The 22874-nt window shown below is 40.0% G+C and overlaps 1 protein-coding gene across 1 annotated transcript in view; it reads left to right on the top strand.

Annotated features, from left to right (window-relative positions):
• Positions 1-4658: 4658 nt before the first annotated feature.
• The window catches only part of LOC117396760 (olfactomedin-like protein 2A), a 91954-nt gene continuing 73738 nt past the window's right edge, over positions 4659-22874 (top strand). The window contains exon 1 of the mRNA XM_059005443.1: positions 4659-5086. Within this exon, the coding sequence (XP_058861426.1) occupies positions 5015-5086 (72 nt within the window). The 5' untranslated portion in view covers positions 4659-5014. The remainder of the gene's footprint in view (positions 5087-22874) is intronic.

A 22874-nucleotide genomic window follows, 5' to 3' on the forward strand; every position in this document is an offset into this window, starting at 1 on the left:
AGGGGCATTAGAGTGAAGGACTCGCTCTCAGAGCCCAAGGAGTTAGTGAAATCCTGTATACTCTCATCTACACAGGAAACAGGGGGGTATTTATGTACTGGACTTATACTTTATTTTAATTATTTATCAAGTAAGTTAACAGAATTGAAAAATTTATTAAAAACAAAAGAAAATACTATAGAAATCACATTAATGTTTACAGAAAATGCAACAGAAACGAACTTCTGAAAACTGTAAAATCAAAAGTGTTTGAAATGGCAGTTCTCGCAAGCGCATTTTTATTTATTAATGCACTTGCACATTCTTGGACTCGGCAGTTAATGAGAAACGGCATCATGGGAAAGTATGTATACTCAGAATCTTGGAAGACTTATAATAAATGGAAGGACTGGCTTGTTCCATGAATATTTTTACAAACTTAATGTGTCTTGTTTTTTTTTGTTTTTTTGTATAAAATGCAAAAGAAAAAATGGAGTACATGAAAAAATAGAAAACAAAACACAGCGTATGGCTTACCTTTCTGTATTCAAATGTACTACCAATTAATACTGCTTCTTGTCTTATGTCTTTAATTTAGATAGTGCTTCACGTTTCTCTCTTCTGTCTCACTTGGTATTATGGTATCTATATAGTGTGACTGTTTGTTTTGTGCCTGAAATATAATTTCTCTGTTTCATCGGTGTCTGGTTTGGTCTTTCTTTCCCCACTTTTTTTCTGTGTGTAATAAATTATTGCAAAACCAAATGTTTTGTAGCAGATGTTTCTTATTAATATATATTTTTTTCAATGCAGCACAGTAGCAATTTTATGGTACATTTAAAAAAAAACACTATATATATTATTGACTATTTTGATTTAATGTTTTGGTGCATCAACGAACTTAATGTTGAGATCCACAATCCTGCAGTTTTTATATTTATATATATGATACGAAAAGGCGTCCCTAAGTCTGCTTTGCGTTCATATGTATATGCAAAGACCTGGAGTATTCAAAGAGTATTTATATTTGAGCAGCTGCAATAAGAACCACTGTATGATAGCAAACATCAGAAAAAGAAAAAACAAAATATACAATATAAATGTATGAAATGAATTAACCCTACATCAAGCCCCTCTTTTTTAGTGGTTTGGGGTCTATTTTTCTCTTCCCTTAATAAATGGCCAATACCCCGTTATTTAAGTTATATGTCCTTGTTTAAGGGACATTATGAAACTAAATTGAATTAACAGTACCTTAAAGTAAACAAGTCATGCGTTTCAGTTCAGCACAGTGGGGAAGCAGGGCCAATGGGACTCCATTTCAATGGATAAATAAGGATCTACTCTACTTTCAGCAGCAACTGGCACTCCTTTGCCAATATTAGCACAGTACTTCCTCATTATCTACCAAGGTGTCTACAGCTCTATTTCCAGTTTCTTTAACAGTTGTGCAAGCTTTGAGTGATGCCAGATAGGAGATTAACTCCACCCTGTGCTTCTGTCACCTGTCAGCATGCTTACAGGAGTCAAATCTTTACATACATGTTACTTCCTTGTCCATTAAGGAAGACTTGTCAAAGTCACTCTGCTGCTGATGGAAACTAATGGGATTGGTTTCAAATCCCTTTCAACTCAGTACTAGTGGAAGATGGGGTTCAGTTGATGCTTCTAGTTTTTAGGTCTGTTCTGGTTACATTTCATGAATGTCAAATCTACCTCTATTGTTTTTGCGGATGTGTGGTTAATTTGTGTATTAAAAAACACTCAAAATAAATACTTTGTGTGTGTAGTATAATTTTTTTAAAAGGGCGCCTTTTGTCAAGTCTCTTTTGGAAGGAAATTGCTTCTTAAACAAAAGTTCATTCTTTTTTTAGGGAGTACATTTATCACTTATGTTTTGGAGTTTAAATATAAGTACCAAGACTTAAAAGAACAAAAAGAAAACTTAAAACAACATGAAAAGGTTTATTCCATCAATTAACACAATGCCTTTATTTTTAGGACACATATAGTCTGGCAAATTTTATTAAAAAAACCCACAAAAAAACAGATAACAGGAAAAATCATCATTTACAGTATATTGACCTGCTTCCTTCAGTGCCAGATAGAAACAATGAACAGTATAAAACAAGAAGCAACTCTAACAACAAGTTAACTGATCCTTTAACACTAAAATAGAGCCCTAAAGATTCAGAATTACACTCACCAATAATCTGAAAGATTTAATACAAGTCAAACACTGAACTAGATTTTCAATGCTTTTTACTCCAAATTACCCCCCTCCCCCCCCCCCCCCCCAGAACACGCATCCAATCAAGTTACCAAGCCAGAAATAAACTATTCAGGAATTGAATTCAGAGACCTGCAAGTTGTCTCAAGTTGTTTGTTATTAGTTTTAAAATTGTAATTAGTGACTTGAAGTAAAAAGCTTTTCGCCTCTTTGTTTCTTGAAGTTGTACTTCAACACACAAGATAAATAATATTTGTGCCAGCAGACAGGACATGTGTCAAAACCTCCCCCTGCCCCTGAATAAGCTGCTGCTAACTAGAGGCAGGGGACCCTAATACTGAACTCTGTAGGGTTAGGCAGCTACACAAAGCACTGATACCATTCCAATACTGTAAACTACATAGCTGGACTGCAGCCGCTAGCACACAGTAGCACCCAGCTGACAACACACAGAGCCTGTCTCAGTGGTACACTGCAGCCGCTAGCACACAGAGCCTGTCTCAGTGGTACACTGCAGCCGCTAGCACACAGAGCCTGTCTCAGTGGTACACTGCAGCCGCTAGCACACAGAGCCTGTCTCAGTGGTACACTGCAGCCGCTAGCACACAGAGCCTGTCTCAGTGGTACACCGCACCGCTAGCACACAGAGCCTGTCTCAGTGGCACACCGCACCGCTAGCACACAGAGCCTGTCTCAGTGGTACACCGCACCGCTAGCACACAGAGCCTGTCTCAGTGGTACACTGCATCACTAGCACACAGAGCCTGTCTCAGTGGCACACCGCACCGCTAGCACACAGAGCGTGTCTCAGTGGTACACTATGTGTCACTTTGTTGCTGGACAGGTGGTCACACTGAAGCCCCCCCCCCCCCCCCACTGTGTGAGCCAGCAGGCCAAGGTTTGGGAGATGGGGGCTGTTCTGTGGCAATACCCTGTTGATGTGGGACTTTGTTCCTCAAAATCAACTTAAACTACAAGGGTCTTTATGTTCACCTTTAAGAAACCCATAGTGTATATTTTCAGAAATTAACTTGGCTATGTTCGTATTTTGTCCATGTGTATCGAGTTCTGAAACAACTTCAGTTTGTTGTTTAGATTACGAGGTGATACTGTTTAAAGACACCACTCACCAAAACAGTGATAATGTAGGAAAATGAACTTAAATGAGAAAAACTGGGCTGATATACAGCAGGATTTACATGAAAAAAATAGGGTTAGAGGTGAAAACAACTTCCATAGTAAATATTTCATTTCTGGAATAGCAGGTTCAGTAAACATCCTGCATGAATACAGATTCCTTTTTTTATTTTTATTTTTTGTCATTAATGTTGTAAACATTACAACACACGAGCACACCAGAGAAACTAAAGTGCAACGCCCGTTGCTTATTGCAATAATTACAGTTTACCGCCAGATGGCAGTGTGGAACCGTATTTCAGTAAATCATTCAGTCTGCTTCTCTGCCTTTTATTTAACATAATAAGTAAGAAATTTAACAAGAAATCAGCTATGAAAGCAAGTTTTTCAGATCCTGCTTAAGCTTTTCTTTATATATATATATATATATATATATATATATATATATATATATATATATATATATATATATAGGTACCAGTAATTATAATGTGTCCTAGTTATAGTTTTATAGTTACATATTTTGCATTTTATATTCATATATGTATTTATACATTGTACCTTGTCTTCACACATATCATGTAAAATAAGAATTATATTTAATATTTGTTTTCTGAATCACATAACACATTTTACCATAAGCATATTATTTGTTACAAGATATCACGTTATTTTTACAATTACCCATTTATACAGTTGGGTTTTTACTGGAGCAATTTAGGTAAAGTACCTTGCTCAAGGGTACAGCAGCAGTGTCCCCTACAAAGGATTGAACCCACAACCCTCCGGTCAAGAGTCCAGAGCCCTAACCACTACGCCACACTGCTATATATTTACAGTATATGGCCGAAAGTTTTGCATCACCTAGAATTTTAGGACTGTGAGAATTAAAACCAAAAAAAACCTATAAGAACATAATTTAAATAGTTTATATAACACCATGTAAAGAAACTACAAAATGATAACAATATTTCATGTTAGACTTAGAAATGTCAAATATTTCCATTTTCGTCAGTTTTTCGTTAAGTACTGTATATAATAAAAAAAACTTAAAACTCATATAAAAACAAAATGACATTACATCATCATCATAATAATAATAATAATAATAATAATAATAATAATAATAATAATAATAATAATAATAAAAAAGTTAGGTTAAAATAGTTTATAGTCTGCTATGTGGCATTAAGAGCAGAATATTCTTATTTTATATCGGTTCATTGCAGCGCCCTTGCTGTAAAATGACATTTAACCTTTTGCACTGCAGCGCGTACTCCCTAATGTGATGCGGGATTTCGAAGCCGGTTCCTCCCAGGGATGGTAATCGACGATGCTGTAGAAAAGCGATTACTTTTTGCTCCTCCCCCACAAATCAGAGTGGAGTGTGGAACTTAGTGCGGGCAAGAAGTTAAACAAAGTGGCTGGCGTCAGGGTGAGGGTGCGGGAGCTGACCGAGATCTTTGAAAGGACCTCCTTACAATACATGCTTCCGATTATTAACTTTGTTTCAATTATAAGAACAGAGCTGTGCAACGGATCCATAGTTTTTGATTGCACCTCTCTTAGAAGTTGCATGCAAATCCTCAGGAAGCAGGTTTTTTTAATGTAATTATCATCACTCAAGGAAAACTTTTTGCTGAAGAACTTTGCCTTTGATTTACCAGAATGATGCTGATGCTTTCCAACACGATTGCTTGCATTCTGATCCTTGCAACAGCTGTCAATGCAAATAGCAAGGTAAGTCCGGTTTGTGCTCCGAGTTCAGCGCCGAGTTCTTTACCAGCTACAACATGGTCCTTACTATTGTGCAGTACGGGTGTTTGGTTTTGTACAGTCTGTCTTATCATTTTAGTAAAACGCTTCCTATGCCAGTGCTTTATATTTGTCAGTACGTTAAAGTTCTGCTTAGTTTGTGCGACGTTTTTGGTTTGTAAGGAAATTGAAAAATATAATCCTGTGTGATGAAACATATTTCCTATTCAATTCGTATGAAGTAGCGTCAATCCAGGAAGCATTTAACGCCTTTTCTTCTGATTTATGTTTTAAATCAGTTATGTTCATCGTATTTAATATGAATTAATGTCATTTGTGGTTAATTATGGCTTGCTTTGTTTGCACGTATAGTAAGTCATACGTGTGTGGTAATATGGAATTATTAATGTTCACTCATCCTAATTCCAGTTTAGTATTTGCAGTCTTTCTCCTGCTTGTTTTGTACTTTCATTTCTCCTGTTAAAATAAGCTTTTCAGAGCTTGACAATCTTGTTTTTTTAATGGTACCATATATCCTGTGCGTACTTGTTTTTCAATGTGAATTGAACGAATGTACACTTTATACGCTGGGAATCTTCAAGGTATGACATTTTGACAGTCCACACACCCATCACATTTTGGAACCTTCATACATAGAACTGCCAAGATATTAAACATTAACAGTTAATCTGCACCCATCAAATTTTGCTACCTTCAAAAAATAACATTATCAAATATGATATATTTTAGGCATCTATCAATTGGTAGACCTAGAACAATTACAAAATACTGTATTACATTTTCACACCAAGCAGGATTGGGTATACCTGTATATGGGAACTGTATTGATTTATTATTATTATTATTATTATTATTATTATTATTATTATTACAGATATTTGCATGGTGTGAGTTCCGATACTGTTTGTCATGTTTTTGATATTGTTTGAGAATAAGTATTGTTAATATTACATTATTTTAGTTTCTACTGTATAATTTTTAGAATTCTTTTAACTGCCCTCTATATAACCACCAATATGAATGGTTGGATTGTTTTAACTAAACCAAAACAATAAAATGTATAGCTATAGATGACTTTTGGTACAGATATCAGATTTCGACCATTGGGAAATTTTGACAAGGTAGCAACATCTGACGTTGTACATGTCATATTTTGCTACTGGTAGCAAATTTTGATGGGGTAGCAAAAATGTACTTTACACCAGTACCCCTAAGAAAACGTTGTATATAAATTAGACTGTAACTTCATAATATAATTTATCTGGAAGAGGGCAATAGTTTTAGCTGGACTACAGTTAAGCTCTGTAACTTTTGAACTCGGCTACAGTGAATCTAAAGCACAGAGAGAACAAGTGAAAATAAGGGCACATCAAATAGTTTTACTATTAATTATCAGGGTCAGTAGCTTGAAGACAGCTCACATTCAGAGTGGCTTTGAGGCAAGTAATTGGGCAGCAGGTGTCCAATCTATAAAGTAAACAGGGGGCTTGGCTTTTCAATAGCCTCTCTGCAGTTGAGTCAAAGAGACCCAAAGAACTGGGAAGTGGCCATTATGTGTAAGACAATGCAGTCCCGAGTTCAGTTGATGGGAGTTTAACCAAGCCTGCCAGACTTGCAAGTGTATGCCTCCTACAGGAAAAGAACCACATTGTTCCTTTGCTTTGTCTCTGAAACCCCTAGATTGCGTACAATCCTATACATAATCAGTCTTAAAACTTTTCAAATTTAAACAAATCTTTGAATATTCTTTTCAGTTAGCTGGAAAACAAACCCATGGTACCATATTCCAAAGAAACTCTTTGGGAGTAAAATAACCTGGTACCCCATCAGATTACATATTAATGAAGGAGAGGAACTCCTGCACAGTAGAATCAGATTACATATTAATGAAGGAGAGGAACTCCTGCACAGTAGAATCAGATTACATATTAATGAAGGAGAGGAACTCTTCTGCACAGTAGAATCAGATTACATATTAATGAAGGAGAGGGACTCTTCTGCACAGTAGAATCAGATTACATATTAATGAAGGAGAGGAACTCCTGCACAGTAGAATCAGATTACATATTAATGAAGGAGAGGAACTCTTCTGCACAGTAGAATCAGATTACCTATTAATAAAGGAGAGGAACTCTTCTTTCTGCTCAGTAGAATCAGTTTATTTCACGTTTGCTTTTAATGAGAAACTGTCCTTGGCCTTGAAACACAGTTTCCCGACACACGTGCTGTTGTTAGCTAGGAGGATTTTAAGAATGTAAGACTAATAAGATAAGAACAGATCGGAGACATTTTCTTAACTGGATATTTCTCAAAGTGAACAGTTCTATACCATTGCATTATTTACCGAAGGAATCGCATGTATACCCTGTTTAAATGCTTTTGTAGGGGGCAGTGTTGTGTGATGCACTGCTGTTGCCGATTCGGAGAGATGAGGTTAAAAGGGAGAGTTGGTTCTTTTGTGCAGGGCCAAAATACTCTTGGGGTGTGCGTGACAACTGGTCTTCAGCCAGCCTCCACCCACTTTCCCTGGTCTCTCCTGCAGTACAATTCTTCTGTTTTAAATAGTATTGCTGTAAAACCAATAACAAATCTAGAATCAGAAACTAACAGATTAATTGACAGCAATCACAATACCGTGAATATTACAAATAATTTAAAAGAAAGGAATCTATAGATCTGCTTTTAATTGATTAATGAACAGGTAATGTATCTGTTGGTTACCTGATACTATAAATAGCCACACTGTTGACTAATGTAATTGCTGTGCTGTGTTAATTATTGTCTTAGTGCTTTAATTGTTTTGCAGTTTTTGCAATTGGTTACGCTCATAGCCATATACAAATGTTCAGCTAAATCCTAACAAGCAGTTCCCAAGTTACAAGAGTCACAAGCTGTCCTAGAAACATCCGAACATTTATACAAGACATACTGTATACAGTGTGTGCTGCAAGCTTCCACACAGAAAAATAACAACATTTTTCTAGCGAAGTCAGAATGCAGCTTTACACATTTCTTTACACAATATAGTGATGCCACGCCTCTTTTTCAAGCAGATGACCTCATTTTTCATTTTTGAGCCACAGTGCTTCCACAGCAACAAAGGAAATCCGCATTCTTCTGAAATATTCCATTATCCTGTCTGAAACACTAGCAATCATGAAACTGAAAGAGAAAATGTAGAAAATACACAGGTGGAAGCTGCAGTACAAACAGTCAGATAACAGTCTTGTAAAGATGAAACAGGAAAGGGTAAAGTTAATCCAAAACACTTACCCTTAAAGTTTTCTTAAGGGTTGTCTTCATTTTCATGAACATAGCTGCAATCATTATAAGGTGCTCAGTCACTAGATCACTTTTGCTTGTAGAATTCTGACTGTGCCTTTAATGGTGTGCTGTTATTGTCATGCATGTTTGTCTGTGCACTTGAATGTTTGGCTTAAAAACATGCATGTGAAGACAGTTCTAGAATCAACATGATGCCTACAACAAAAGGTACAGTTTTATATATTTTTTAGGCTGAATCATGTTTCTAATTTATAATTTTCACAATGAATAAGCAGAATTAAACTAAAAAGAATGGACCATAGATTTTAGTAATACAGCAGATGCAACTATATTTTAGTAATACAGCAGAAAGTCTAAGATGACCCTAGTAGAGTAATACTGTAGTGGGAGTGGCCTAGACTATACTGCACACAGGCTGTGATCCGAGTAGAGTAATACTGTAGTGGGAGTGGCCTAGACTATACTGCACACAGGCTGTGACCCTAGTAGAGTAATACTGTAGTGGGAGTGGCCTAGACTATACTGCACACAGGCTGTGACCCGAGTAGAGTAATACTGTGGTGGGAGTGGCCTAGACTATACTGCACACAGGCTGTGACCCTAGTAGAGTAATACTGTAGTGGGAGTGGCCTAGACTATACTGCACACAGGCTGTGACCCTAGTAGAGTAATACTGTAGTGGGAGTGGCCTAGACTATACTGCACACATGCTGTGACCCGAGTAGAGTAATACTGTAGTGGGAGTGGCCTAGACTATACTGCACACAGGCTGTGACCCTAGTAGAGTAATACTGTAGTGGGAGTGGCCTAGACTATACTGCACACAGGCTGTGACCCGAGTAGAGTAATACTGTAGTGGGAGTGGCCTAGACTATACTGCACACAGGCTGTGACCCTAGTAGAATAATACTGTAGTGGGAGTGGCCTAGACTATACTGCACACAGGCTGTGACCCTAGTAGAATAATACTGTAGTGGGAGTGGCCTAGACTATACTGCACACAGGCTGTGACCCTAGTAGAGTAATACTGTAGTGGGAGTGGCCTAGACTATACTGCACACATGCTGTGACCCGATGTCACAAAGACGGCCGGAGTGGGTGGCGTCAGACCAGAAACAGGAACACAAACGACAGAGACTTGGATTTTGGTTAAGCTGAGCGCGTGATCGCGCTCAGCATTTAATATTTAACAGCACAGAAAATAAAAGGTTTTAAACACAAAAACACGGGACACGGCACTATAGCCAAAATAAACAGACATACAAAACGACTAAACACTAAACAGACGGTGCAGGACAGACAGACGAACAAACACGGTGAGTGAAAACACGTTAACTATTACTTTTACTGTTATTATTATTATTTTACTTCACCTCCGTCTCCAATCCCGTTCTCCACTCACCGAACACCTAACCACGAGTGACTAAACGTGCATCTATTTATACTGTTTGTGCTGGGATTCAATTACTAATTAATTACTCACTTGAATCCCAGCACGTGAATTCATTACGTGAAACCCCGTGTTCACATATTATATTTTAAATGCACGTGCGTGATGTGCAATCCCGTGCCTAAATACAAATATACACTTTTTAAATACACGTGAAACACAGACCCGTTTATATCCCGTGTACCAATGACTATACACCAACATTTACACACGCAACATACAACACATTTGCACACAGGGGCGGGGCACATTGCCACACCCGAGTAGAGTAATACTGTAGTGGGAGTGGCCTAGACTATACTGCACACATGCTGTGACCCTAGTAGAGTAATACTGTAGTGGGAGTGGCCTAGACTATACTGCACACAGGCTGTGACCCTAGTAGAGTAATACTGTAGTGGGAGTGGCCTAGACTATACTGCATACAGGCTGCTTGCTTAACTATGTAGCGTAGCACTACATGTTTTTTTACCAAAACTTTAAAAACACCTACTAAAATTACAAGGGCTTTTAAGTATTTGTTACAAATTGCGTACAAAAAAATGGGTGCATTCACTTTTGATTTAAATGCTGTAAATTACACTTTGGAGTAATAAACTTTGCCAGTTGCCCCCATACTGTATTCCTTGACCACTGTAGTCCATTATATACCTAGTGCAGCAACTATTTATCCAGATTAGAATCCACCAACTTTCTTATTGCAGAGAAATATCTGTTGGTGGGATGTGGGCTCAACAACTGTTACACAATGCAGTTCTTTCCCAAACAGTTGTGTGCATATTTTGTGTGGACTGTACTGTATAGAACACAGCTGGTTAATCTTATAATGTACTGACACCCAGAAACTGGAAGGGGTTAAAGGGCTGCTCTGTCTGGAAGATGGAATGCATTCAGTCCATTAGTAGAGGCCAGATGGTACACAAAAGGGTGGTCGATATTGGAATGGCCTTTCTGTTGTTTTAGTCTTTGATTGAACTGAACAGGCTATAAACTAAAATAGCTTTTTGTAATTGTATGTATTTTCACCAGGGAGTTTAGTTCAAATTGTAGTAATCCACATCAGGTGGACTTTTAAGATTTTTTTTAAATTTTTTTTACCTAGCTTCCAAAACTAATAATCACACCAAATCAATTATTCACAGCCATTTATATGACTACTACTAATAATAATAATTTTTTTTCATCAGAATGAGTAAAGCACAATTTTTGCTCATAACACTAAATAACAAATGGATCATTAATAAATATTACATTCCTTCAAATGCATAACCCAGCCCTTTACCAGCGAGGTCGCCCTGTTACACACGGTGTTTCATAGAAAGCAGGGTGGGTTTCACGTTTAAATTATCACAGTTTTGTGAAGGTTGTAAAAAAAGTGGTATGGTTTCTTTCCAGAAGATTTTATGCAATCAAAAAAGAATTATTTTATTTTACCATTCTTAAACCAAGCCCTTTAACTGGATCTCCTGTTGATCTGCAGCAGTTTATTCAGTCTTGGTAGTATAGGTGGAGATGTGAATGAGACCTACAATTGTGATTGAGACTATTCCTTTTTTATTTTTTATTTTTTTATAAATGTAGTCGTTGCCAATGATTTACCCCAGATTTCTCCCCAATTTGGAATCGGCAATTGTATTCACCGGTTCACCGCTGCAACCCCCCGGCGACCTGGGGAACAGCGGCTGACACACGCGTCCTGCGAAACGAGTCCCTGCCTAGTCGTCTTTTTTCGCACTGCAGATCCATAGCGAAGCCATCAGACCTATAGTGCCGGAGGACAACACAGATCTGAATGGCTCCACAGCAGACCCGCAGGCTCCTTATCAGCCACAGGGATCGCTGGTGCACGGTGAACCGTGGATTGCCCTGCCAACCTAAGCCCTCCCTACCCGGGCGGCGTTCTGCCAATTGTGCGCCGCCCCCTGGGAACTCCCAGTCACAGTCGGCAATAACATAGCCTGGATTTAAACCCATGATCTCTAGGCTATAAGGCGCATCCTGCACTCCACGCGGAGCGCCTTTACTGGATGGATTGAGACTATTTTGCATGACATTGGATAATGTATATTAAAAGATAAGGGAATCCAAGCGAATGATTACATTCCCACTCGTCTGAGGCTTGGTCTTCAATACAGCTTACGGCTATATCATGGGAAGTGTATATTGAGTGTGGTGCTTAGGCCATTGTTCATGGATTCAATTCCCAGATATATATGTATGACACGTCATCCCAGTTCAGGACAAATACAAGCTTTGACCTTCTCTAGGTACGTGCAGATAATAAAATGCTGTCCCTACCGTTCTAGAGGCACAGAATTTGATTTCCAATACATGAGAGTAGGTGTTAAAACTTCATGCTGATATTGGACTCGGCTCGCGCCAAGATAAGCAGCAACTAAGACATAGCTTCTTTTACTGTAAACAAATGTGATCCATCTGCGTTTCCTTCCATCTGATGATGTAGATATCCGTCTGCCTGGTGTTGATGGCTGAAGTGTAATGCTGGCTCCAGGGATCAGCCTGTTTTGCCTCCCTGGCACATCAGCACACACAACGGCTGCAATGCTGGCTCCAGGGTCAACCACAGTGCGGCCACCCTAACGCATCAGCATGACAATCGTCTGGAATGAGCTGAGTAGGGTACTTCTCTGGGGTCTTCAAGTGGGCACCTTCCATCCTTGGTGTTTCGTCGACTAGCCCACAACACCTTAAGAGGACTCGACAGTTATTCCGGCGTCCCAACATCACTCCCCTCCGTCTCCCACTCAACTAAGCCCAGCTTAGCGTTGTTCCACACTCTCCCATCTCGTCCATTCTCCCTGCATGGCCTGGGAAACTGCCTTTACGCACCTCATCCTCTCCTCCTGCTTTTGCACCTCGTTGACTACCAGCTTCCTCTGTTGAGCTGGGGCTGCTTTGTGCCATGTAGGAGGAATTACAACATTCTGTTCAATGACTTGGACAGTGATTCAAGTTTTTAATCGTATTGAAGCGTTCTTCACTTTAGTGGTAAGGTATTTTAAATGTGAATTTAGTTTGCATTTTTTTCAAGTTTGTCCATACATTTAAATACTCATTTATAAATTAGTTAAAATTATACAATTTTAGGGAGATACATTTCTGGCAAATGCCATCATTCTGAATGATTTTACATTGCTTCTTTCTCATAGTTTCTGTTAAGTGATGTGTAAGTGTTCACAAGGATCATCTAAATGACTGCTTCAGCTCTCCCTCTCATAGGGGCACACGCCAGTATTCACACAGGGTGAAATGGGAAGACAAACTGCATGTTTGTTCTAGTAACTGATATTCTTGGGACTGATACAGTTGCTGTTCTGTTTCTGTGTTAACTATGCATGCATTCAAATACACATTGGCATTAACCAGTGAAAGTTAGGGCTTCTTTCCTTCATGTTTTGGTGGCAGCAGCTGGCAGCAGTATTTCCAGTATAAGCACATTTCAAAAAGCACTGAATAAAGCACAAATAAAGTGGGACACAGGATGTAGTTTTCATTCAATTGCACACTCATGCTGGAATTTTAAAAATATATGACATAATCACCTTCAATGGAAAGGCATTGTCTTTATAAAAATGAATATTGCTTGCTGAGATACCCATTCATTTTCTCATGTTGAGCATGATGTGACTACAGGACATGTGGAAGGTAAGCAGTAACACATGACAGGGTATGCTGTTATCATGTAATATACCAGCGGTGTGGTGAGACGAAGGCTTGCCCAATAAATGTTATAAAGCGTTACAGAGACTACTGGTATTTCCACAGGTGTATTAATATATTAGCACATTGTCAAGTGGATTCAATGTATTCTCAGTACTTGATGCATGAGAGCGCAACTCTCATTTAAACGCTGGATACTTCATTGAGGTGATTTGCAGTTTGACCTTGTCTGGATAAACATTCTTGTCTTGTTTGGTCTTTAGAACATCCAGTTGGAATGCAGTGCCCCAAGAATATTTGCTTAGGAGTATCTGGATAAATAGGTCTTCCAGATCAAACAGATAAGATCCAGTCACTGAGCAGGATCTCATGCTTCATCAGTTACAGAATTTACATGAAGAATACTGTGCAGTATACCTGATGCAGGTGGACATGCTGGAGGTATTAAACATGGACATTCAAACCTGAACACTATTTATGCAGGCTTTCATATTTGTCAGCTCACATACCTACATTTTAATATTCATTTGTTATTTCTAGCCTCATTTAGGATAAGGAATACACTTCACTGTCTGAAATGAATTTTTCCTGAATTATAAAAACTCTTCATCATGGTATGCCATGTTATAGCAAAGTCATGGATCTAATTAAGGTTCCTCTCGCAGGAGTTTTAGTTTTGTACTGTATCAGTACTAGTGCCATAGATCCCCAACATCTCAGCTTGATACAGACAACCTGAGTGCTTTATTTCCAAGCAAACAGATGCACTGGACAGGTTAGAGGCGTGAGTGCACTACTGAACAGTATAGACATGTCTGTGGTGCTCCTGCCACTCCATGGAAACCACAGCACACCCACTCATTCATATGCCCCACTCTTTTGTTATTGAGTGGAAGTCTTCTGGAAGTGTATTAGCCAGTGATTGTGCAGAGCTGGAGCCTCAGAGAAAGGAAGCAGTTGGATAGTGGAAGGCCTTGGGGTGTCCCATAACTCATGTCATCATGGACACGTGTTGGGTGAAGGGAGGAGACAGACTGTTACTAGAAGAGATATTTATGAGGATTCATGACAACAAGCAGGCTTCTGGGGCATATTTGTGTATACCTTTGGTAATAGTACTGTTTTTTGCTTTAAGTTCTGTCATGACAGGTTACCTTCAGTAGTGCTCCATAGTTTTAGAAATACCAAAAGAAACTTTAATATATCGCATTTCTTTTAGTATTTCCAAATGTAACACTTGTAACACTCGTGGGTTTTAGTTTTGAGTTGATTTTATTGGACTTACCCAGCTGTACATAAGCTTTTCAGCCTACATTGATGAAGGTAACATCTAAAATCCCCCTTGTTTATTGGATATTGAAAAAGATGCCTTATTGAAACATGTCTACTGGACTAAGGGGTCAATCTGATCAACCTGCACCCTGACAAGCCACAGCTGGATTTTATTGGAACATATTTACTGCACTCGGGAAACACCCTGTCCATGACAATCCCAGAATTACCTCTAAAAACAAGTGACTGATACCCCCAGGACTGTTAAATGATCCAATCCAGCTGTAGACAAATGATTCAATAAGGCATCTTTAGGTCGAGGCTGATTAAATTATTCCTCAGTTTTCATTAGTTTTATTTAAGAAAATAATACCTTTTCAATGTTGCCTGCTTCAAGCCAAGCTCTTATGTCTTGATTTGTTCCAATTGAACGTAAGAATAACAGTAAAGTTCAAAGATTTCACCAGAATGAGACCCAGTCTGTACCTTATTGCATGTAAACAGTGTAACCAAGTCTGAACCTGTGGGGTAATCTGCACCTTATTGCATGTACTCAGGTCTGAACCTGTGGGGTAATCTGTACCTTATTGCATGTAATCAGGTCTGAACCTGTGGGGTAATCTGTACCTTATTGCATGTAATCAGGTCTGAACCTGTGGGGTAATCTGTACTTTATTGCATGTAATCAGGTCTGAACCTGTGGGGTAATCTGCACCTTATTGCATGTAATCAGGTCTGAACCTGTGGGGTAAGTATAATATGCTATGATGGAGCGCCCCGCCCCTGTGCTTATTTTATGTTTTATGTTGTATGTGGTATGTTATTGTTGGTTTATATTTATTGGTGCACAGGGTATAAATGGGGTATGTATAAGAGGTGATTTTAAATTTATATTTGTATTTAGGCACGGGGAGTGCACAAAGTAGTTCACGTGCAGACTGTGCTGAGATTCAATTGAATGATTGCTTAGCAATCGAGTCTCACCACAGCTGCATAAAAGAGTCCGTGTTTCACGCACACGGGGTTGGATGTTCAGAGTGTAGAAAAGGAGAGAGGAGGAGATAGAAATATTTAACAATTGCTATGTGTGCTGGTTCTACACCAGCCCACTACTTGTGATAGGTCAGTGTTTATTTATCAGTTTCTTTTTGCCAGTGTGTCTTTTGTTTTGTAAAGTGTGTTGTTCATTTAAACCTTTTATTTATAATAAACTGGCGCAACAGCACACTCACTCACCAAACTGTGTCCTGTCTCTTCCGGGTCTGACGTCACCACCTCAGCTATCTGTGACATATGGCTTTAGTTTACACAGCTGTTAGGTCTGTAGCATCCTCCCTTTCATAGATCACAATGTATCCGCCCTATCTAGGACAAGCCTTAATTTTGTGTCTACCCAGACACTTATTTCTGCATTACAGTCTGCATTACAGTCTGAAGTAGTGGTATGAACTGGGGCTTGTGTTTATGAGTCTGAAGTAGTATCGTGGGGATATGAAACGGGGCCTGTGTTTATGAGTCTGAAGTAGTATTGTGGGAATATGAAACGGGGTGTGTGTTTACGAGTCTGAAGTAGCATCGTGGGGGTATGAAACGGGGCCTGTGTTTACGAGTCTGAAGTAGCATCGTGGGGGTATGAAACGGGGCGTGTGTTTACGAGTCTGAAGTAGTATCGTGGGGATATGAAACGGGCCTGTGTTTACGAGTCTGAAGTAGCATCGTGGGGGTATGAAACGGGGCGTGTGTTTACGAGTCTGAAGTAGCATCGTGGGGATATGAAACGGGGCGTGTGTTTACGAGTCTGAAGTAGCATCGTGGGGGTATGAAACGGGGTGTGTGTTTACGAGTCTGAAGTAGTATCGTGGGGATATGAAACGGGGCCTGTGTTTACGAGTCTGAAGTAGTATCGTGGGGGTATGAAACGGGGCCTGTGTTTACGAGTCTGAAGTAGCATCGTGGGGGTATGAAACGGGGCGTGTGTTTACGAGTCTGAAGTAGCATCGTGGGGATATGAAACGGGGCGTGTGTTTACGAGTCTGAAGTAGCATCGTGGGGGTATGAAACGGGGTGTGTGTTTACGAGTCTGAAGTAGCATCGTGGGGGTATGAAACGGGGCGTGTGTTTACGAGTCTGAAGTAGCATCGTGGGGATATGAAACAGGGCGTGTGTTTACGAGTCTGAAGTAGTATTGTGGGAATATGAAACGGGGTGTGTCTTTACGAGTCTGAAGTAGCATCGTGGGGGTATGAAACAGGGCGTGTGTTTACGAGTCTGAAGTAGTATCGTGGGGGTATGAAACGGGGTATGAAACGGGGCGTGTGTTTACGAGTCTGAAGTAGTATCGTGGTGGTATGAAACGGGGCGTGTGTTTACGAGTCTGAAGTAGTATTGTGGGAATATGAAACGGGGCGTGTGTTTACGAGTCTGAAGTAGCATCGTGGGGGTATGAAACTGGGTGTGTGTTTACGAGTCTGAAGTAGCATCGTGGGGGTATGAAACGGGGCGTGTGTTTACGAGTCTGAAGTAGCATCGTGGGGATTTGAAACAGGGCGTGTGTTTACGAGTCTGAAGTAGTATTGTGGGAATATGAAACGGGGTGTGTCTTTACGAGTCTGAAGTAGCTTCGTGGGGGTATGAAACGGGGCCTGTGTTTACGAGTCTGAAGTAGTATCGTGGGAATATGAAACGGGGTGTGTGTTTACGAGTCTGAAGTAGCATCGTGGGGATATGAAACAGGGTGTGTGTTTACGAGTCTGAAGTAGCATTGTGGGGGTATGAAACGGGGTGTGTGTTTACGAGTCTGAAGTAGCATCGTGGGGATATGAAACGGGGCGTGTGTTTACGAGTCTGAAGTAGCATCGTGGGGATATGAAACGGGGTGTGTGTTTACGAGTCTGAAGTAGCATCGTGGGGATATGAAACAGGGTGTGTGTTTACGAGTCTGAAGTAGCATTGTGGGGGTATGAAACGGGGCGTGTGTTTACGAGTCTGAAGTAGCATCGTGGGGATATGAAACGGGGCGTGTGTTTACGAGTCTGAAGTAGCATCGTGGGGGTATGAAACGGGGTGTGTGTTTACGAGTCTGAAGTAGCATCGTGGGGGTATGAAACGGGGCGTGTGTTTACGAGTCTGAAGTAGCATCGTGGGGATATGAAACAGGGCGTGTGTTTACGAGTCTGAAGTAGTATTGTGGGAATATGAAACGGGGTGTGTGTTTACGAGTCTGAAGTAGCATCGTGGGGATATGAAACGGGGCGTGTGTTTACGAGTCTGAAGTAACATCGTGGGGATATGAAACGGGGTGTGTGTTTACGAGTCTGAAGTAGCATCGTGGGGATATGAAACAGGGTGTGTGTTTACGAGTCTGAAGTAGCATTGTGGGGGTATGAAACGGGGTGTGTGTTTACGAGTCTGAAGTAGCATCGTGGGGATATGAAACGGGGCCTGTGTTTACGAGTCTGAAGTAGCATCGTGGGGGTATGAAACGGGGCGTGTGTTTACGAGTCTGAAGTAGTATCGTGGGGGTATGAAACGGGGCGTGTGTTTACGAGTCTGAAGTAGTATTGTGGGAATATGAAACGGGGTGTGTGTTTACGAGTCTGAAGTATCATCGTGGGGGTATGAAACGGGGCCTGTGTTTACGAGTCTGAAGTAGCATTGTGGGGGTATGAAACGGGGTGTGTGTTTACGAGTCTGAAGTAGCATCGTGGGGATATGAAACGGGGCCTGTGTTTACGAGTCTGAAGTAGTATCGTGGGGGTATGAAACGGGGCCTGTGTTTACGAGTCTGAAGTAGCATCGTGGGGGTATGAAACGGGGCGTGTGTTTACGAGTCTGAAGTAGCATCGTGGGGATATGAAACGGGGCGTGTGTTTACGAGTCTGAAGTAGCATCGTGGGGGTATGAAACGGGGTGTGTGTTTACGAGTCTGAAGTAGCATCGTGGGGGTATGAAACGGGGCGTGTGTTTACGAGTCTGAAGTAGCATCGTGGGGATTTGAAACAGGGCGTGTGTTTACGAGTCTGAAGTAGTATTGTGGGAATATGAAACGGGGTGTGTCTTTACAAGTCTGAAGTAGCATCGTGGGGGTATGAAACGGGGCCTGTGTTTACGAGTCTGAAGTAGTATCGTGGGAATATGAAACGGGGCGTGTGTTTACGAGTCTGAAGTAGCATCGTGGGGATATGAAACAGGGCGTGTGTTTACGAGTCTGAAGTAGTATTGTGGGAATATGAAACGGGGTGTGTGTTTACGAGTCTGAAGTAGCATCGTGGGGATATGAAACAGGGTGTGTGTTTACGAGTCTGAAGTAGCATTGTGGGGGTATGAAACGGGGTGTGTGTTTACGAGTCTGAAGTAGCATCGTGGGGATATGAAACGGGGCGTGTGTTTACGAGTCTGAAGTAGCATCGTGGGGATATGAAACGGGGTGTGTGTTTACGAGTCTGAAGTAGCATCGTGGGGATATGAAACAGGGTGTGTGTTTACGAGTCTGAAGTAGCATTGTGGGGGTATGAAACGGGGTGTGTGTTTACGAGTCTGAAGTAGCATCGTGGGGATATGAAACGGGGCGTGTGTTTACGAGTCTGAAGTAGTATCGTGGGATTATAAGAACATACGAACATAAGAAAGTTTACAAACGCGAGGAGGCCATTCAGCCAATCTTGGGCTATGAAACGGGCCGTATCGCAGCTCAGTATCGAAACAAAAACATCAGCTAGAACTTTCCCATGAAATCTTTTGATCTCCAGAGTGTTTTTATGGTGAATATAGAAGACATTTTTGTATTTTATTTTTTAAATGACGTGTTTTATTACCATTTAAACTAGGAGGAAATGGTACCGATTACATTAGTGTAAAAGCCTCCCTTTATGTCGAAGCCCCCCTCCCCAATTTTGATATATTTATTACATTTTAGATCACTATAAGAAATCAATCAATTAATCATTGTTAAGGATTTGTCAATTCCAGAACATCTTGTATATAGATAAAAACATATTTTTATTTGTAATTGTAGTTCCTGAGTAAAATATCCATTCTTGTGATTAATTATAAGTAGGGCTGTGTCCGAAGGTTCGAGGGTTTGTTCGCTAGCCAGGGATTCGAAGATTGTTTTAAACCTTCGAAGGTTCATCAGACGGGTTCACGCAGTGTGTGTGTTTTTTTTCTTCCTGTTAAGAAACTGTTTGACAATGTGTGAATACTATAAATCACACATTAAATGTCACTCACATGCAAAATTCTATCTTTTTGATTTGTATAATGCATATTACTTAAACAGATGTTATTAAAATCCGCTACTAAATCGTTATACGTAGCAATTGTAGCACCGCTGCCATGTGTGGAGCCGGGTATAGTATCCAAAGCAGTGGGCTCGTACCTCTAGTGGCTGTATTGCTTCAGTAAAATATGTACTGAATGCCTAGTGTAAGGTAGAATATGTTTGAAACATACAATATATACTCTAACACTAATAATTTTAATTTCGAAAACTGAGCACCGTCCGCCCCTCCCCGCTCCAGCTTGTGTTATCCAGAGGTGCTATCTTGTCAGCAAAGCGTTGTATATCGTAAGGCGTAAGCTGTATTGAAAGAAATGTCTCGAAACCCCTCTGCTGTTTGGAATTTTTTTGTTAAATGCCCAGACAACCAAAAACAAAGTTGAATGCAAACTGCAAGCGACTCGTTTCATGGATGCATAATCCATCTCTTGGGTAACAAGCATAGGTTCATATTATTATTAGTATTATTAATATAAGTTCATATTATTATTAGTATTATTAATATTTTTAGTAGTAGTAAAATGTGACTGATAACCTGCTTGGAACGGTGACTGTTAAATAAAGCTTTGTCCGCTGCAGTTGGTGCTGCTGCAATGCAAGCTTACTGTATAGATCACAAGCAGGCTCAGTTACGTGTAAATAAACAATGTGTATTTTTATTTTTATTTAAATTATAAAAACATGATTATTGTTCTATATAAAGTATTTAAATTACATGTGACTGTTTTTATTCAATTTATATGGATTACCTGTAAAATAATAGGATTTTCAATCAAATATAAACAAGTAGCTATGGTGACGTCACCAGTAGATTATGCAAATTAGTGCCATCGAAGGTTCGAACTTTTCTTCGGTAATGTGTTTAGAACCCTCGAAGGTCAAAATGTACCCTTCGTTGCAGCCCTAATAATAAGTGAATATGTCATGTGTAGGGTGTCTTCTTATGAAGTCATTTTGCACAGTTTGATCAGCCAGGACTGCTCAGCATCACTTGGCGGTCCCATCATCCAAACATGCACGAGATGACATAAGAGACACACCACACACAACGTATTGACAGATATTAATATTAACCACACATTCATGGTTGTCTTCATCCCTTCCAGCAAATAATAAATGAAGCTCTTTGATACTTAAATTGTTGAAGAAGCCATGTACTGTAATACGTTTCATCATTGCCTTTTAGATTTAGCAGGATTGTGGGTAATCGGGTCTGGCACAGCCTGTCCATCGTTTCTTAAATCTGAAGTTGGAACCACTCCTGGCTTTCCCTGAGACATAATAAAACCTTACTGACAACCAAAACTAAAGATACATCAGTAACCGCGGACTTACCTTCCATTCTTTGAGTCTGCTGCTGGTGTCTTCATCGTCTCCCGCTGTCATTTCCACAGGGTGGGAAGGCACCGGAGGAAACAGTGTCATTTTTGTTGAGCGTTTGTTTGGTGTTTGGAGGATAGCTATCTGTATTGTGATGTATCACACACGTTACAGATACGCGCGTGCAGGCACACACGCTCACCTGTGGTTATACACAATCAGAGCAACAAGGATTAGAGTATTATAAAGACGGGACTGGGCGTCCGCCAGCCTTGTTGAAAATATGTTAGCACTGTAAAATAAGAACATAAGAAAGTTTACAAACGAGAGGAGGCCATTCAGCCCATCTTGCTCGTTTGGTTGTTAGTAGCTTATTGAATTTTTGTCCATTATTCTGACCCATATTGATTCGGAGTTGTTTTCTTTGTCCAGATTTAACACCTGGGCTTCAAGACTATTTCTTATGTATAGCACTACCCCTCCGCCTGTCTTTCCTATACAGTATGTACCCACTAATATTATATTCGTCTCCATCACTCTCAGAGAACCAAGTTTCTGTAACACCTATCACATCGTAGTTACTTGTTAGTGCAGTAGCTTCAAGTTCTAACATTTTGTTTCTGAGACTTCTAGCATTAAGATAAATACATTTAATAGCTGTCTTACCTGAGTTGTTGCCCTTGTTTTGATGTGGTCTCCCTTCTGTTTTTTTGTTTTCGCCCCCCTTCCTTTCTAGTTTAAATAATTTATCTGCAGGATTATTATTATTATTTATTTCTTAGCAGACGCCCTTATCCAGGGCGACTTACAATTGTTACAAGATATCACATTATTTTTACATACAATTACATTACTTTTTACACATTATTTTTTACATACAATTACCCATTAATACAGTTGGGTTTTTACTGGAGCAATCTAGGTAAAGTACCTTGCTCAAGGGTACAGCAGCAGTGTCCCCCACCTGGGATTGAACCCACGACCCTCCAGTCAAGAGTCCAGAGCCCTAACCACTACTCCACACTGCTGATATTGTAAAAGAGGAGGGAGCTGGTTTCCTTCTATTTAAATGCTAGTACTCACACATACCTTCCTTATTTGTATTTATTTATATTATGTTGGTGATTGACTGATTGAATGGATGTTACAGTACTGTTTATTTAATGTGTATTGGTGAGAGTTTAAAAACAGTGTGTATTGTTTTCCTTGCATAACTGTCCCTTGTTAACATAAATTGGATGCATGTGTGCTATGGGTGGGGTTAACAGGCTTAAAAAGAGGCTGCTATTTCATTGCAGGTAGTTCTAGCTGGGAGCTCAAAGGACGCAAACACGGAGCTAGATTGTCAAGGTCTCCAAAGCATGCTAATTAGGTGCTGGGGAACGGAAAAGCATACGCTACCCACTTTAAAAGGAAATTACTAATATTGAATTTGTATTTGTTTAGTTTTGTTTTGCCATATTGCT

Source organism: Acipenser ruthenus, chromosome 31 (genome assembly GCF_902713425.1).
Source record: "Acipenser ruthenus chromosome 31, fAciRut3.2 maternal haplotype, whole genome shotgun sequence".
NCBI lineage: Eukaryota > Metazoa > Chordata > Actinopteri > Acipenseriformes > Acipenseridae > Acipenser > Acipenser ruthenus.